Raw genomic sequence first — 14,574 nt, 5'->3', positions numbered from 1 at the left:
TTGATGTCAAGCAAAGAGGCACTGAGTTTGAAGGTAGGCCTTGAAATACATCCACAGGTACACCTACAATTGACTCAAATGATGTCAATTCGCCTATCAGAAGCTTCTAAAGCCATTACATTATTTTCTGGAATTTTCCAAGCTGTTTAAAGGCACAGTCAACTTAGTGTATGTAAACTTCTGACCCACTGGAATTGTGATACAGTGAATTATAAGTGAAATAATCTGTCTGTAAACAATTGTTGGAAACATTATTTGTGTCATGCACAAAGTAGATGTCCTAACTGACTTGCCAAAACTATAGTTAAGAAGACAATTGTGGAGTGGTTGAAAAATGAGTTTTTATGACTCCAACCTAAGTGTACGTAAACTTCCCACTTCAACTGTACATATTCACATGATGTTCATTGGAATCACCTTATCCGTGCTGATTCACGGTCTAACATTTTCTGTATCTATATAATACTTCTACCAAAGCATTTGCTATTCTTTGAAACTCTTGTGTTGCTGAAGCAGCTTTGATAAGGGATGCGTGCTGTTGTGTGTTAATAACAGATAGTGTACATCTGTCTGGTATCTATCAATACTTTCCCTTTAAAGCATAGGTGGTACTTTAATCTTTACTTCCCTAATCTGACTGTTAATTGCACAGAGATTGATTGATCACTTCCTGTTACTGGTCCTGTGTAGCGGAGGTGAAGAGGGTGGGAGACACTCTCCTAGGAATGGCCACTCAGTGTGTCCAGGTGAAGAACGTGGTGAAGACGTCCCCCCAGACCCTCTCTAACCTCTGCCTCAAGATCAACGTCAAGCTGGGGGGAATCAACAATATCCTGGTGCCCCACCAACGGTACGTGGCCACTGTGGCTGGAGGATAGAAGGACTGTGGAATGACCAAACAAATATTTTTATTCAGCTAAAGCAAGCACCTTTTCTTTTGGAAATGTATGTACCTTTTTTAATTTAGTCATATTTATCTTCCTTTAGAAGTGTGCATAAATCAGCTTGAATTAGCTAGAAAACAAGTTTTGTCGCCACATAATCCAAAAGGGAGGCAGCTAATATTTTTTCCTAAAATTACTGTTTGCAATTCACAAATAAAACATTTTATTCACATGATTCGATCACTGCGATTAAAACCGAATCCCAACTACTATAATCATGTAGTGAATCGTTTGTTTTGTCAAAGAATCATTCAAACTAATCAAATTAATTGTTCAAATGTATTTATTTTTTGACCTGTGAAGCGGGGCATCCGTTTAAACAGTAAATTCACTTTTTTAGGCCTTAGCCCTTACTACAATAGTCAATATCTGTTTTCAAATACTGTGTGTATTGGTCTTGAGAATGTTTCTTTTATTTGTACACAAATTCCATCAATTTCAATCTCCCAATCAAGTGTCTTCCAATTTATGATTGACATAAATGTACATATTGTGTGAAATCTAAACCCTTAATCATATTAGAGACCCTTTGTTTGAACTCTGTCCTCATTTGTCCTTCTCTCTTCCTCCACCCAGACCCTCAGTATTCCAGCAGCCAATCATCTTCCTGGGGGCGGACGTTACACATCCCCCTGCTGGAGACGGGAAGAAGCCCTCCATCGCTGCAGTGAGTTCACTTAACTCCTATTGGCCTATACCAGGAGTCTCAAACTCATTTTGCCCAGGGGCCATATTTATATATTTTCTTACTATTACAACCATGGTCCACATTTACTAAGACAACCGGCAGGCTGCATTAAATAGGCTCGCGGGCCTCATCTGGCGTGAGGACTACATGTTTGAGACTTCTGTGGCCTGGTCTATACTGTATCGCCAATGCATTCAAGTTCATAATGTTTGTGCAGAGCTAATCAATTTGTGCAGCGCTGGTTTGTTTCTCACACACACACACACACACACACACACACACACACACACACACACACACACACACACACACACACACACACCTCTTCTACTCACCCTGTTTCTCTCTACAATTCTCTCTCTCCCACCCTGTTTCTCTCTTACATCTCCTCTCTCTCTCTCTCTCTCTCGTCCCCCACCTGTTCTCTCTATAAACATCTCTCTCTCTCTCTCCAGCGTTGGTAGCCAGTATGGACGCACACCCCAGCAGTACTGGCCACAGGTCAGGGTCCAGAGCCAGGCAGGAGGTGATACAGGAATCTCCGGCCTCCTATGGTCCGAGCAGCTGCTGATCCAGCTTCTAAAGTCAAACCCCGCTACAAGCCCACCAGGATCATCTGTCTACAGCGGACGGAGTGACAAGGCGCCAGTTCAGACAGCGTGAAGTAAAGAACCGCAGTGACCTATCCTGGGGACAAAAAATGTAATCTCTCTCCACTCCAGAACTTCAGAAACCAGAGGGCTCAAAGGTTGCATGTGCAAATGTTGTCCCGTCTAGTTAAAAAAGCTGCTTAAAGTTTAGCCCGACATACTAACCAACTATCTGTGTAAGCTAAACCATTGATGCAATCGATGAAGATCCACTAAGAGGACATAGGAATAAACATGCATGGGCTGATGACCTCGCACAACTATGTAAGTTAAACACTTATTTACCTGCCCCTTAGTCACGATGTGGAAAGGGATGGCAATGTTAAAGCCTATATTCATCCGCCTCAATCATGTTGCGAACTAGGGAAAAACTTGCCATAACGGAGATGGAGGACATTAAAGTTCATATTCGTCAATAAGGAATGTTTTTACCCCCGTTTATCCTCTGCCACCCCAGGTGTTGTACTACGAGGCTGCTGGCCATCCGCGAGGCCTCCATTGGCTTAGAGAAGGACTACCAGCCCGGCATCACCTACATCGTGTGGTCAGAAACGCCACCACACCCGCCTCTTCTGTGCCGACCGCAACGAAGGGTTGAGTGGGCCCACTTTTCCTTCGGCCACCCTCCCAGCTACCTTAGAGTCATTCTGAGATAATACCATGCCTGAGTCACACTATGGGGCCAATCACACCCAAACTGGGCTGACTCTTACATTTTCTTCTAACACCGTTCCAACAGCTTTTAGTAGATGCGTAACAGGCCAGCTCCACTACAGTTTGACTCAACTCTGTTTGGCACAGCAGTGTGATAAGCCCTTTATAGATTAGGGGGGAACTGTGTGTTACAGAGTTTGGTCCGTGGTCTTTATTTACCGCTCTAATGGTTGTCCTAATTATCCAATTAGATTGTTGTCAATGGGCCTGCTCTCCCTACCCCTGGTAATTAATTCCATTATGCATTAGGCCTGAGTTGAATTGACGGACCTGGAGGCCATTTGAGGCCTGGCGAGATGCAGGGTTTTGGAGTTATCACCTTGTTTTACAAGTGAAGTGAACTTTGACGGACAGTGGAGAAATCAATTTAGTCATTATTCTGGTCATTTGTAGACTACATCATTCAGAGTGTGGAGATAAGGCGGCGCGCAATTGGCCCAGCGTCGTTAGGTTTGGTCGGGGTAGGCCGTCATTGTAAATAAGAATTTGTTCATAACTCGACTTGCCTAGTTAAATAAAGGTAAATATAAAAAATAAACACTACACCTCCTCCGTTCGTTCACTTTCTTACGTCATTAAATGAGTCCAAGCGGAAAGTTTCAATGAATGTGGATGTGTGTTCTGGTGTTGAATTAGAACAGGACAGATGGAAGATTGTTTTTAACATTGGCAGTTATTAATAATAACTCCAAATCAAAATTTGACATCTTCTCTTCGCTTCAGGTTGGACGTAGTGGAAACATTCCTGCTGGCACCACGGTGGACACGGACATCACGCACCCCTACGAGTTTGACTTTTACCTCTGCAGTCACGCTGGAATACAGGTACTGCAGCATTCATCTGTTCATCTAGCCTGCTGCCTCACTGCACCTTACACTCAGGAAATGACGTCATGAAGTCTCAGGAAATATGCTGTCTTTTTAGAATTTTAATGCACTTTTTTCACACTGCGTGTTTTGGTTTTTGGAAGGTAAACAGTTCTTTACTGAAGCTAAACTACCAAATACTCTTTGGTTTTGAAGTTGAAAAAAATTTGACTAAATTTGCAAATAGGCCTATACCTCATTCTAAAACCCAATTGTCATTGTCTTTCTACATCACTTTTTATACCACAGCTCCATTAAATCCCCAAATAGAGCTTGTGTAGTATGTGTAACGTCTGCTGTCTGCTTTCCCCAGGGGACCAGTCGGCCCTCCCACTACCACGTCCTGTGGGACGACAACTGCTTCACGGCCGATGAGTTCCAGCTGCTCACCTACCAGCTGTGCCACACCTACGTGCGCTGTACCCGCTCCGTCTCCATCCCCGCGCCAGCCTACTACGCCCACCTGGTGGCCTTCCGTGCCCGCTACCATCTGGTGGACAAGGAGCACGACAGGTGATTGGCAGGAATGGGGCTGGGTGTTACTCTATCACTGCACAAAACAATCTGGGCTAGTTTAGTCTTTCTGCATGCTTCGCCTCTGTTGTGCTCAACATAACGTTTCATATTTCCTATCTATTTTGGGTGAAATGTACAGTACTGCAATACTGTTTATTTTTTATTTTTCTACTGCCCCAAAGCAGCACTAGGTAGTATACTGCCCCCAAATCAAATTGTATTCGTCACATGCGCCGAATACAACAGGTGTAGGTAGACCTTACAGTGAAATGCTTACTTACAAGCCCTTAACCAGCAATGCCGTTTTAAGAAAATAGAGTTAAGGAAAAAAAGTAACAAGTAGTTAAAGAGCAGCAGTAAAATAACAATAGCGAGACTATATACAGAAGGTACCGGTACAGAGTCAATGTGCGGGGGCACCGGTTAATTGAGGTAATATGTACATGTAGGTAGAGTTATTAAACTGACTATGCATAGATATTAACAGAGTAGTTGTGGTTTGTAAAGGGGGGGGGGCGGCGCGGGCAGCAATGGAAATGTCTGTTTAGCCATTTGATTAGATGTTCAGGAGTCTTATGGCTTGTGGGTAGAAGCTGTTTAGAAGCCTCTTGGATCTAGACTTGGTGCTCAGGTACTGCTTGACGTAGCAGAGAGAACAGTCTATGACTAGGGTGGCTGGAGTCTTTGACAATTTTTAAGGCCTCCCTCTGACACCGCATGGTATAGAGGTCCTGGATGGCAGGAAGCTTGGCCCCAGTTATATACTGGGCCGTACGCACTACCCTCTGTATTGCCTTGCGATCGGAGGCCGAGCAGGTACCATACCAGGCAGGATACTCTCGATGGTGCAGCTGTAGAACCTTTTGAGGATCTGAGGACCCAGGCCAAATCTTTTCAGTCTCCTGAGGGGTAATAGGTTCTGTCATGCCCTCTTCACGACTGTCTTGGTGTGCTTGAACCATGTTAGTTTGTTGGTGATGTGGACACCAAGGAACTTGACGCTCTCAACCTGCTCCACTACAGCCCCGTCGATGAGAATAGGGGCATGCTCGGTCCTCCTTTTCCTGTAGTCCGCAATCGTCTCCTTTGTCTTGATCACATTGAGGGAGAGATTGTTGTCCTGGCACCACACGGCCAGGTCTCTAACCTCCTCCCTATAGGCTGTCTCGTCGTTGATCAGGTCTACCACTGTTGTGATCGGCAAACTTAATGATGGTGTTGGAGTCGTGCCTGGCTGTGCAATCATGAGTGAACAGGGAGTACAGGGGACTGAGCACGCACCCCTGAGGGTCCCCTGTGTTGAGGATCAGCGTGGTGGATGTGTTGTGACCTACCCTTACCACCTGGGGGTGGCCCGTCAGGATGTCCAGGATCCAGTTGCAGAGGGAGGTGTTTAGTCCCAGGTTCCTTAGCTTATTGATGAGCTTTGAGGGCACTATGGTGTTGATCTCTGAGCTGTAGTCAATGCATAGCATTCTCACATAGGTGTTCCTTTTGTCCAGGTGGGAAAGGGCAGTGTGGAGTGTAATAGAGGTTGCATCTGTGGATCTGTTAGGGCGGTATGCAAATTGGAGTGAGTCTAGGGTTTCTGGGATAATGGTGTTGATGTGAACCATGATCAGCCTTTCAAAGCACTTCATGGTTGCATACGTGAGTGCAATCGGACAGTAGTCATTTAGGCAGGTTACCTTAGTGTTCTTGGGCACAGGGACTATGGTGGTCTGCTTAAAACATGTTGGTATTACAGACTCGGACAGGGAGAGGTTGAAAATGTCCATGAAGACACTTGCCAGTGGGTCAGCGCATGCTCGCAGTACACGTCCTGGTAATCCGTCTGGCCCTGTGGCCTTGTGAATGTTGACCTGTTTAAAGGTCTTACATTGGCTGCGGAGAGCGTGATCACACAGTCGTCCGGAACAGCTGGTGCTCTCATGCATGTTTTAGTGTTACTTGCCTCGACGCGAGCGTAGAAGTGGTTCAGCTCTTCTGTAGGCTCGTGTCACTGGGCAGCTCTCGGTTGTGCTTCCCTTTTGTAGTCTGTAATGGTTTGCAAGCCCTGCAACATCCGTTGAGCGTCAGAGCCGGTGTAGTAGGATTCGATCTTAGTCCTGTATTGATACTTTGATTGTTCGTTGGAGGACATCGTGGGATTTCTTATAAGCTTCCGGGTTAGAGTCCCTCTCCTTGAAAGCAGCAGCTCTAGCCTTTAGCTCGTTGTGGATGTTGCCTGTAATCCATGGCTTCTGGTTGGGGTATGTACGTACGGTCACTGTGGGGACGACGTCATCGATGCACTTATTGATGAAGCCAATGACTGATGTGGTGTACTCCTCAATGCCATATGAAGAATCCCGGAACAAATTCCAGTCTGTGCTAGCAAAACAGTTCTGTAGCTTAGCATCTGCTTCATCTAATCACCTTTTTTTTTATTGACTGAGTCACTGGTGCTTCCTGCTTTAATTTTAGCTTGTAAGCAGGAATCAAGAGGATAGAATTATGGTCATATTTGCCAAATGGAGGGCGAGGGAGAGCTTTGTACACGTCTCTGTATGTGGAGTAAAGGTGGTCTAGAATTTTTCTCCCTCGGGTCTACATTAAACATGCTGATAGAAATTTGGTAAAACGGTTTTAAGTTTTCCTGCAATAAAGTCCCTGGCCACTAGGAGCGCCACTAGGTAGTATACTGCCCCCGCCCCAAGCCAGCGCTAGGTAGTATACTGCCACCCCCCCCGCAGTGCTAGGTAGTATGCTGCCCCACCAAGCAGTGCTAGGTAGTATGCTGCCCCCCCACGCAGTGCTAGGTAGTATGCTGCCCCCCCCACCCAAAGCAGTGCTAGGTAGTATGCTGCCCCCCAAGCAGCGCTAGGTAGTATCTGCCCCCCCAAAGCCAGTGCTAGGTAGTATACTGCCCCCCCAACAGCAGTGCTAGGTAGTATACTGCCCCCCCCAAAGCAGTGCTAGGCAGTATACTGCCCCCCCAAAGCAGTGCTAGGTAGTATACTGCCCCCCCAAACAGCGTAGGTAGTATACTGCCCCCCAAAGCAGCGCTAGTAGTATACTGCCCCCCCAAAGCAGCGCTAGGTAGTATACTGCCCCTCCCCAAAGCAGTGGCTAGGTAGTATACTGCCCCCCCCAAAGCAGTGCTAGTAGTATACTGCCCCCAAAGCAGCGCTAGGTAGTATCTGCCCCCCAAAGCAGCCTAAGTATATACTGCCCCCCCCCCCCCCCCAAAGCAGCGCTAGTAGTAAGTGCCCCCCCAAGCAGCGCTAGGTAGTATACTGCCCCCCCCAAGCAGTGCTAGGTAGTATACTGCCCCAGAAAGCTAGCTTTCTACGTAAAAAAATGTAGCTTCAAAGAAGTGTGTGTATGATAGTTGACCTGTCTTTCTGATCCATTCATGTATGTGTCTGTCCTGATGAATGTCTTCTCTTCTCCCAGTGCGGAGGGCAGCCATGTCTCTGGGCAGAGTAACGGTCGGGACCCCCAGGCTCTGGCCAAGGCGGTGCAGATTCACCACGACACGCTGAGGACCATGTACTTCGCCTGAGCACCACCCCACACCACCATCACCGCACTTAAAGCACACACACACAAACCCCGCCTGCCAGTCAAGGAGGGTTGCATCCCCCCACAACCAGTCAATCCGGACCTGACACTGTGTAGAGGGAAGAGGGGGGTGGGGGAAGCCCCCTGCAATGGACTGAGGATGCAGACAGACGCTGCTTTAAAACAAGAGAGGAAGAACTTGGCACTATTATGCAATATTAAACCAGCCAACTGCTTTTCCAGGGCACCCCAACTCCGCCCCCACCCTCCTCCAGTCCCTCCCTCCTTTTCTCCGGTCATGAAGGAGATCTGTTTAGATTCCGGATGTGTATGGTCAACGTTGCAGAAATCGTTCCCTTTCGTCATCATGCCTTTTACGTCAGCTCAGTTTTTAACTGCAGCACTTCTGCCCTTTTTCGTTTGTTAGTTCAGTTTTGACTTTTTCTTTATCAAAGGTGGAGGAGAGAAGAAGAAAAGGATCAGGAGTGTGAAGGGTGGATCTCTATCGGTGCAGACCCATCACGGCGCACAAGCTTGCCACTGGTATTTCTCTCCTTTCCTCTCCAGCTTTTCTTTTAGCCAATGGTGACTTATCAAAAGTGTGAGTGTGTCAATGGACACTGTGTACTAGGAGACGAACACAAGCTATTATTGTGAGCACAGTGCCACCTGGAGTCTGAACGGTGTAAATGCTCTCTTCAAAAGTCCCAACCTGTCTGGGGAATAAGCTATGATGCTAATCATATGATTTCCAACTCGTTATCGTTTGACTTGAACCAATAAGTGCTGTGCGTATACACTGGCACACATCATAGAGGGTAATACAATGATATCACACCCTAGGTCAGTCCCCTATGACATAGGTCTAATGTGCTGTCACATCAACTAACTACATTGCAATGTGACCCTGTTTTGAATTTTCTTTCCTGTACATCATGTGTTTTGATATTTAAGGTGCTTGTTTGTTTTTTTTTACCATTCTTTCCAGTATTTATTAGTACGCTCAAGATATAGTAATTTAACATGAGACGAGCGTTTTTATTTCTGCATTCTTTCTATCTCATTGCTCTTTCGATCTATCCGCTCTCTTGGATTTTAATTTGTGGTGGGAGATCCTAAATTGAATGACAGATCATGTTGCTTTCCCCTGGTGCAATAATCTTTTAGCTGAGGGAAGGAAGCTTCTTCTAGAAGATACGGTTTGAATATCTGGAAGTCTGTAGCAGTGAGTTACGAGAATGTAGCAGAACCCTGATCTCCTATGAGAACTCTGTTCACACAATTGGCACTTACCCGTTGCTCCTCTTTATGAAGGGGGGTAGAGGGGCTCAGCGGTCTAATGGTTATGCCAGTGAGTGTGTCATGGGTTAGAATTCAAGTGCCTGGTTTTGGAAATTAACAGTTAAATGGAAGTTGTATGGATGGATTATGACATGGACATCCTAGCCTTTAAAATGTATTCAAACAAGGAAGTTAAAGGGCAACGTTTAGCTGGGGAAAGTTGACTTTAAGCTACATTTTGCCTCCTTTTTTTTGACAGACATTGCATCGCATTGAAATCCTCATGATAGAAAATATATATATTCTGTGTGTGTGTTAGTTTATCCTATTGTCTTTGCCTAATAGCAGCAGTATTTTAGCAGATCAAGTCGTGCTGCACTCTCTCTATCCTCATCAGACATGGATCTAGCTGCTATATCTACATGTACTCAAGGTGACTAAGAATCGAGACATGCCTCAGTCATGAGCGGCAGGAGAGCTAAGCCGACATTTCATTTTTCCCCCCGCCATATAACTGAGCATCCAAACCAATAGTAGCTAGCTGTCTTCTAGAGTCAACAATTCGATGAATCTTGGAAGTCGGAGAGACTGAGTGAGTGAGTGAGTGACTTGTGTGGTCGCTGCTTAGCTCCTCTGCTCTGTGACGTGAGGCATGCCTAGTGGTGTTCAAGAGAAAGACAATAATCTGCACTAAAAGAAGTGTGTGTCAGACCGAACACATGCCTCTGGTGCTATGGGGGGGGTGGCCTCCTTGCCGCACCCCTTTGAGAATTTGCAGTCTGAGTGGGCCCTTGGGGGGGGGGCAGTGTAGGGATTCTCGTCCTAACTGTTAGTGGAAACGGTTGCCATTGAGAACCTCTTGGTTTGACGTTACAATGATACAAGGACACAGTTCTCAAGGCAAGGACTGCCCCAATAGGTGAACGGTAGTGTGGTCCAATGGTAGAATCCTGTGTCCCCCTGTAGTTGCGTTTGACTGCCTTCCCAACTCTAGCCTTCCCCTGGCTGGAAGCCAATGAGTTTGAGCCTTCATGATCTTCACTAGTGTCCAAAAAGCCTTTTTAAAAAGCCAGATTGGAAGATGTGTGTATGTACATTTCACATTATTGTAATGCTCACACCACTTATTTTTGCTAACCAAAAAATCTAACATATGTAGTTATATAGTTATTCATCATAGTAATAATATCATTAAAGGTAAACGGTAATAAAATATGTAAGAGTTGATAATGCAATAGACTGTTGTTGACTCGTGTCCCGTGGCAATGTATAACATTAATTTGTTTATTTTGGCGTGCGTACGGTGGCGGTGAATGTATTTCGACATGTAACGTGTGTCTGGATTGTTAGACTGTTATGGATCGGGATGTGGTGGACTTGTCTCCTCTGAGTTCTAGAAGTAAGAGGTGCTTCTATTTCTGTCACTCTTGGCAGCTGTTGTCAGATCTTCCCTGTTGTCATAGAATCCAAATGGAATCATTAGACTTTTTTTAAGAGCATAATTGTTCTGATCCAGATCGTCTTTCTCAGGCGGGAGTTGACGCCTGTAGAGTAGGGGAGAGCGGGAGAAACCGGGGCTTGTCAAAGTGTTTGTAGACCCACTTTTAAAAAGATGTAGTTGATTTAAAGAATGAGATGGTTACCTTGACTGGTCATCTTGAACGTTTAGTACCGATGCGGCCCGCAGTGTTTTAGGTTAAGCCTTGTGGGTTATGAGGCCCCTATAGAGCGAGACTTGGCCTGTAACTGTTGCTTTTCTCCACGCGCAACCAAGGGCACTTCTTGTGCTCAGAAATACAAAGCCTATAGGCCTCCAGTAAGTCTGCAATGTGACAGTCTATAATCTCATTTGTTTTTCCCACTTTCTCCTGACTTTTGCTTCCCGTTGCCAGAGGACTACATTCCATAGCCAGTAGATCTGCCATCGGATTCCCCTGAGAAGTGGAGAAAAGATGGAAGACTAGAGGACAGACAAAGTTAACTGTGTGTGTGTGTGTGTGTGTTGGTTAGTACAGAGTAGGGTATTGTAGTTAGATTGGTTTTCGTGCATGTGGCTGGTTCTGGTGTATGTGAAGTGAGAAGTAGGGCTAAGTGCCATTTGAGGGAGGTGGCGTGTATGGATCGGGACATTGTTTAGCAAGCGACAAGCGTAGCTCTTATCTAAGCTGGCATTATGATGAACGTCAAGGACTATAGAACATTCAGATTTTCCTGGGCAAAAGAACACATGTTTACATATAGCAGATGTGTTTGCCTAACATCCTTATAACATTACAACTCGCTACATCGTCATCCGTAACGTTTTTCAGATGTTCGTTTTGTTTTCATCAGTTTTTTTGCTTAGTTTATAGATATTTATGAGCAAGGCCTTTCTAGGTCCAAAACATCACCCCAGAGTTTGCTATACTCTATGGGAAAGTAGCTATATTTACAGTAGCTATATGTGTGTTCATTCCATTGCCTGTGACTTACAGATATACTGGATTTTGTGTTGTATATTCTTTCTTTTCGGGGTGGAAGGTAAATCTATGGCAGAGTGACGAAGTCCACAGAAAGTGCCTTTCTTTATGGTGGTGCTGTAAAACAAAAGTCAAACGGAAAATCAAAAAGACATCGATCCTATTTTTGAAGAAAAAACACCACACCTGCGTTTTATGCACAGTGTACACACACACACACACACCAAGATTGATACTGAGGACCCGCAGTCTGTTTGTTAAAGACATTAGAGTATATGATTGTGGTTGAGCGTTCACTTAGTGGTGCATTTTGAGTCTGGAACAATGGACTTGGTAGGTTGGTACAGTGGAACTTGCGAGGTCACAGTTAAAACCGGGGTGTGTGTGTGTGACACAGCCTGGCCCACGAATGACAAACATAGCACAGCACTTTATAGACTGCCACTCTCTCTCGGACATGAAACCAAGAGGTTTTCTGTCTCTGTTCCTCCTCCAATCCCCGCCTCCCAGATACAGTTTAGTATCGAATAATTGTTTATTATGTGAATGAGGAGATTTTCCTCCTCTGGGAAAGGGAATTGGATTACGACACCAAACAAAACGGTTGCTATCGCTACTAAGTGGTCATTTTTAAAAGCGTGCCTCCAGCTCATGTGACTTCGCTGATGATGGCTCTGTTTTGAGTCGGCCTGCATTTATATGGTTTCTCCTTAAGAATTTGAAACCACCAACGGTTTTTAAGTGTTCCAATGTAAGGCATCCATATTAGGAAGCAGGGCATCCATATTAGGAAGTCGTCAGTTGTCTGGCCCATGGCATTCTCTCATCCTAGTGCAATGCCTCGCCGTGTGTCTGTCTTGTCCTTACTGGAAGGGTAGTGGGCCCATTTTCATTGGCGTTTTGGGGCAGTTCGGGTGTAGAATAAGACTCCGAGGGGGTCTGTATGAGTCATTTGGGGTACCCGTCAGTCCAGGGGGGTGATACCTTTACAAGAGATTAAAAAAAAATATATATATATATATGCGCCTCACTTACCTTGGTATGCTGCATATGTTATACTACATGAGAGGAAAAACTGCAAATATTGCTTTGGTTATTACAGTATAATGCTTGATTAATACCTGACTATGATATTCTTATAACTATTTTAGAGACAGAAGTATAACTGTAAGATATTCTTGTTTTAGTTTTTTTGTCTTAACACTTATCTGACTTGAGCCGAACGTTTTATGTTGTCGTCCTATTTAAATGTGTCGTTCTTTTTAATATGTATATGAAATGTATATTGCAAAATATTTTATGCTGTATTTATTGAGTGCATAAACGAGCGGCTAGCTAGAGTCTCATTGGCAGCATGGTGGAGGTGGAGCTAGGGGACGAGGCCTTAAACCCCCCCCCTCCCTCTCCATGTTGAAGCCTTATCCTCCCCCAGACACGCAAGCACAGCAACGTGGTGGTGGGCGGACAGAGGGGCACAGTTGAGCAGGGGGACCTGTTTTTTAAATGAGGTATTAATTATGTAGACCCCTGCGTCTAGCGGTTTGGTTCCTCGTGAAGGGAGGAGGCCTTCTCATATGTCCTCTTACCACCTTCTTGTACTCTCTCTTCCCTCTCTCCTCCCCGGTTCTCTCCTCCCATCTTGAAGAGGCCACCCCCACATGTTGCGTCTCATCTCCTGTAGGGTAGGGGAACCTTTACTGAACCACACGGACTGAGCTGAGCCTTGTTAAAAACCTCACGTCCTCATCCAGAGCTGCTAATATGTTAGCCATGTAAACTCTCCTGGCCTGGTGAAGTACAGGTGGGTGAGAATAGAGGAGAAAAGGAGGGAATGATGGTGACTGTGCTAAGGCAGAGGATGTTAGGTGTGGCTTCTGTCCTTTCACTTTTTCCCCCTTGTGCCAGAGACTTTTACACAGTAAGGAGTGGAGTGTAAAGTCTCGTTCCGCTCAAATACAAGCCTCCGCCTTAAGTGTGTCGTTACTTCGTTGTTGGGTTTTATTTACGACTACGGAATGCCTGAGTTGAGTACAAAAAAATGGCCTAACTCCAAAATGGCATCCTCGTGTTTCTTTTCAAACCACTAATAGTGCTACAGTAGTTGGTGAGCCCCAACGTACAAAAGTGTTTTGTTTCCCCACGTGTATGGATGTAAGAACAGGAGCCCGAGGGTTCTGTGTGCTGTACCTGTATAACGAATCAAGGTGTTGTAATAGTTAGTTGCTGTTCTGTTAGTTGTTCCCACCTCACTCTAGGGTCAGAGGTCAGAGGCATGGAGCTTGGAAGGGGTCGTCAACCCTGTTCAGAACGTTTAATAGGCTTTTCTACCTAATACCCACAGACAAATCCTTTGTTTAAGACATGTTGACTCCATTTAGCTGTCTGATTGATGTGCAAGCAGACGCTGCTTGTTTTCAGTCCGTTCGCAGTCCATGTTAAGATTTTGAAATGACATTTGCTCGAGAGATTATCGGATGCTGTTTTCCCAATGTTACACTGGTTTGAAGACCGATCTCGTCAGTGGCCAAGAATGCTGGACTTTTTTTTTTTTTAGAGTTTCCTATATGTTTCATCGGTATCTTGAGGTTATTTTTGTATTTGACGTGCGTCAGTTAGGATTGTGCGCTGTGATACCATTTTGAGTTCTGAGGCACCAGCTAAAATCAATGGGTGTTTGATGATACGAACAAGGTAGCCACATGAGTTCCATGCCTCGATCTCTCTCCCTTACTACTCTGTATGTTTCAAACTCTCTGTTGTACCAACAGGTCTTTTTATTTCAGTTTTAAATCTCTTTTGTCTTATAATTTTTTCTTTTAGGACTTTAGTTTAGCTTTGCTACAATTTGAAGTGTATCTTTCACTAATACTTGTAATAAAAAGCTTTGCTTTAAAACCTTTCGATTCATG

The 14,574-nt window shown here is 45.0% G+C and overlaps 1 protein-coding gene across 1 annotated transcript in view; it reads left to right on the top strand.

Annotated features, from left to right (window-relative positions):
- Nucleotides 1–14,560, top strand: part of LOC111958695 (protein argonaute-3-like) — a 47,745-nt gene extending 33,185 nt beyond the window's left edge. The window contains exons 13-19 of the mRNA XM_070437290.1: nt 691–850; nt 1,521–1,611; nt 2,197–2,291; nt 2,740–2,875; nt 3,720–3,821; nt 4,177–4,376; nt 7,818–14,560. Coding sequence (XP_070293391.1) covers nt 691–850; nt 1,521–1,611; nt 2,197–2,291; nt 2,740–2,875; nt 3,720–3,821; nt 4,177–4,376; nt 7,818–7,926 — 893 coding nt within the window. The 3' untranslated portion in view covers nt 7,927–14,560. The remainder of the gene's footprint in view (nt 1–690; nt 851–1,520; nt 1,612–2,196; nt 2,292–2,739; nt 2,876–3,719; nt 3,822–4,176; nt 4,377–7,817) is intronic.
- The last annotated feature ends 14 nt before the right edge of the window (nt 14,561–14,574 follow it).

Source organism: Salvelinus sp. IW2-2015, linkage group LG35 (assembly GCF_002910315.2).
Source record: "Salvelinus sp. IW2-2015 linkage group LG35, ASM291031v2, whole genome shotgun sequence".
Classification (NCBI taxonomy): Eukaryota; Metazoa; Chordata; class Actinopteri; order Salmoniformes; family Salmonidae; genus Salvelinus; species Salvelinus sp. IW2-2015.
This window is presented reverse-complemented; position numbering and strand designations above follow the sequence as displayed.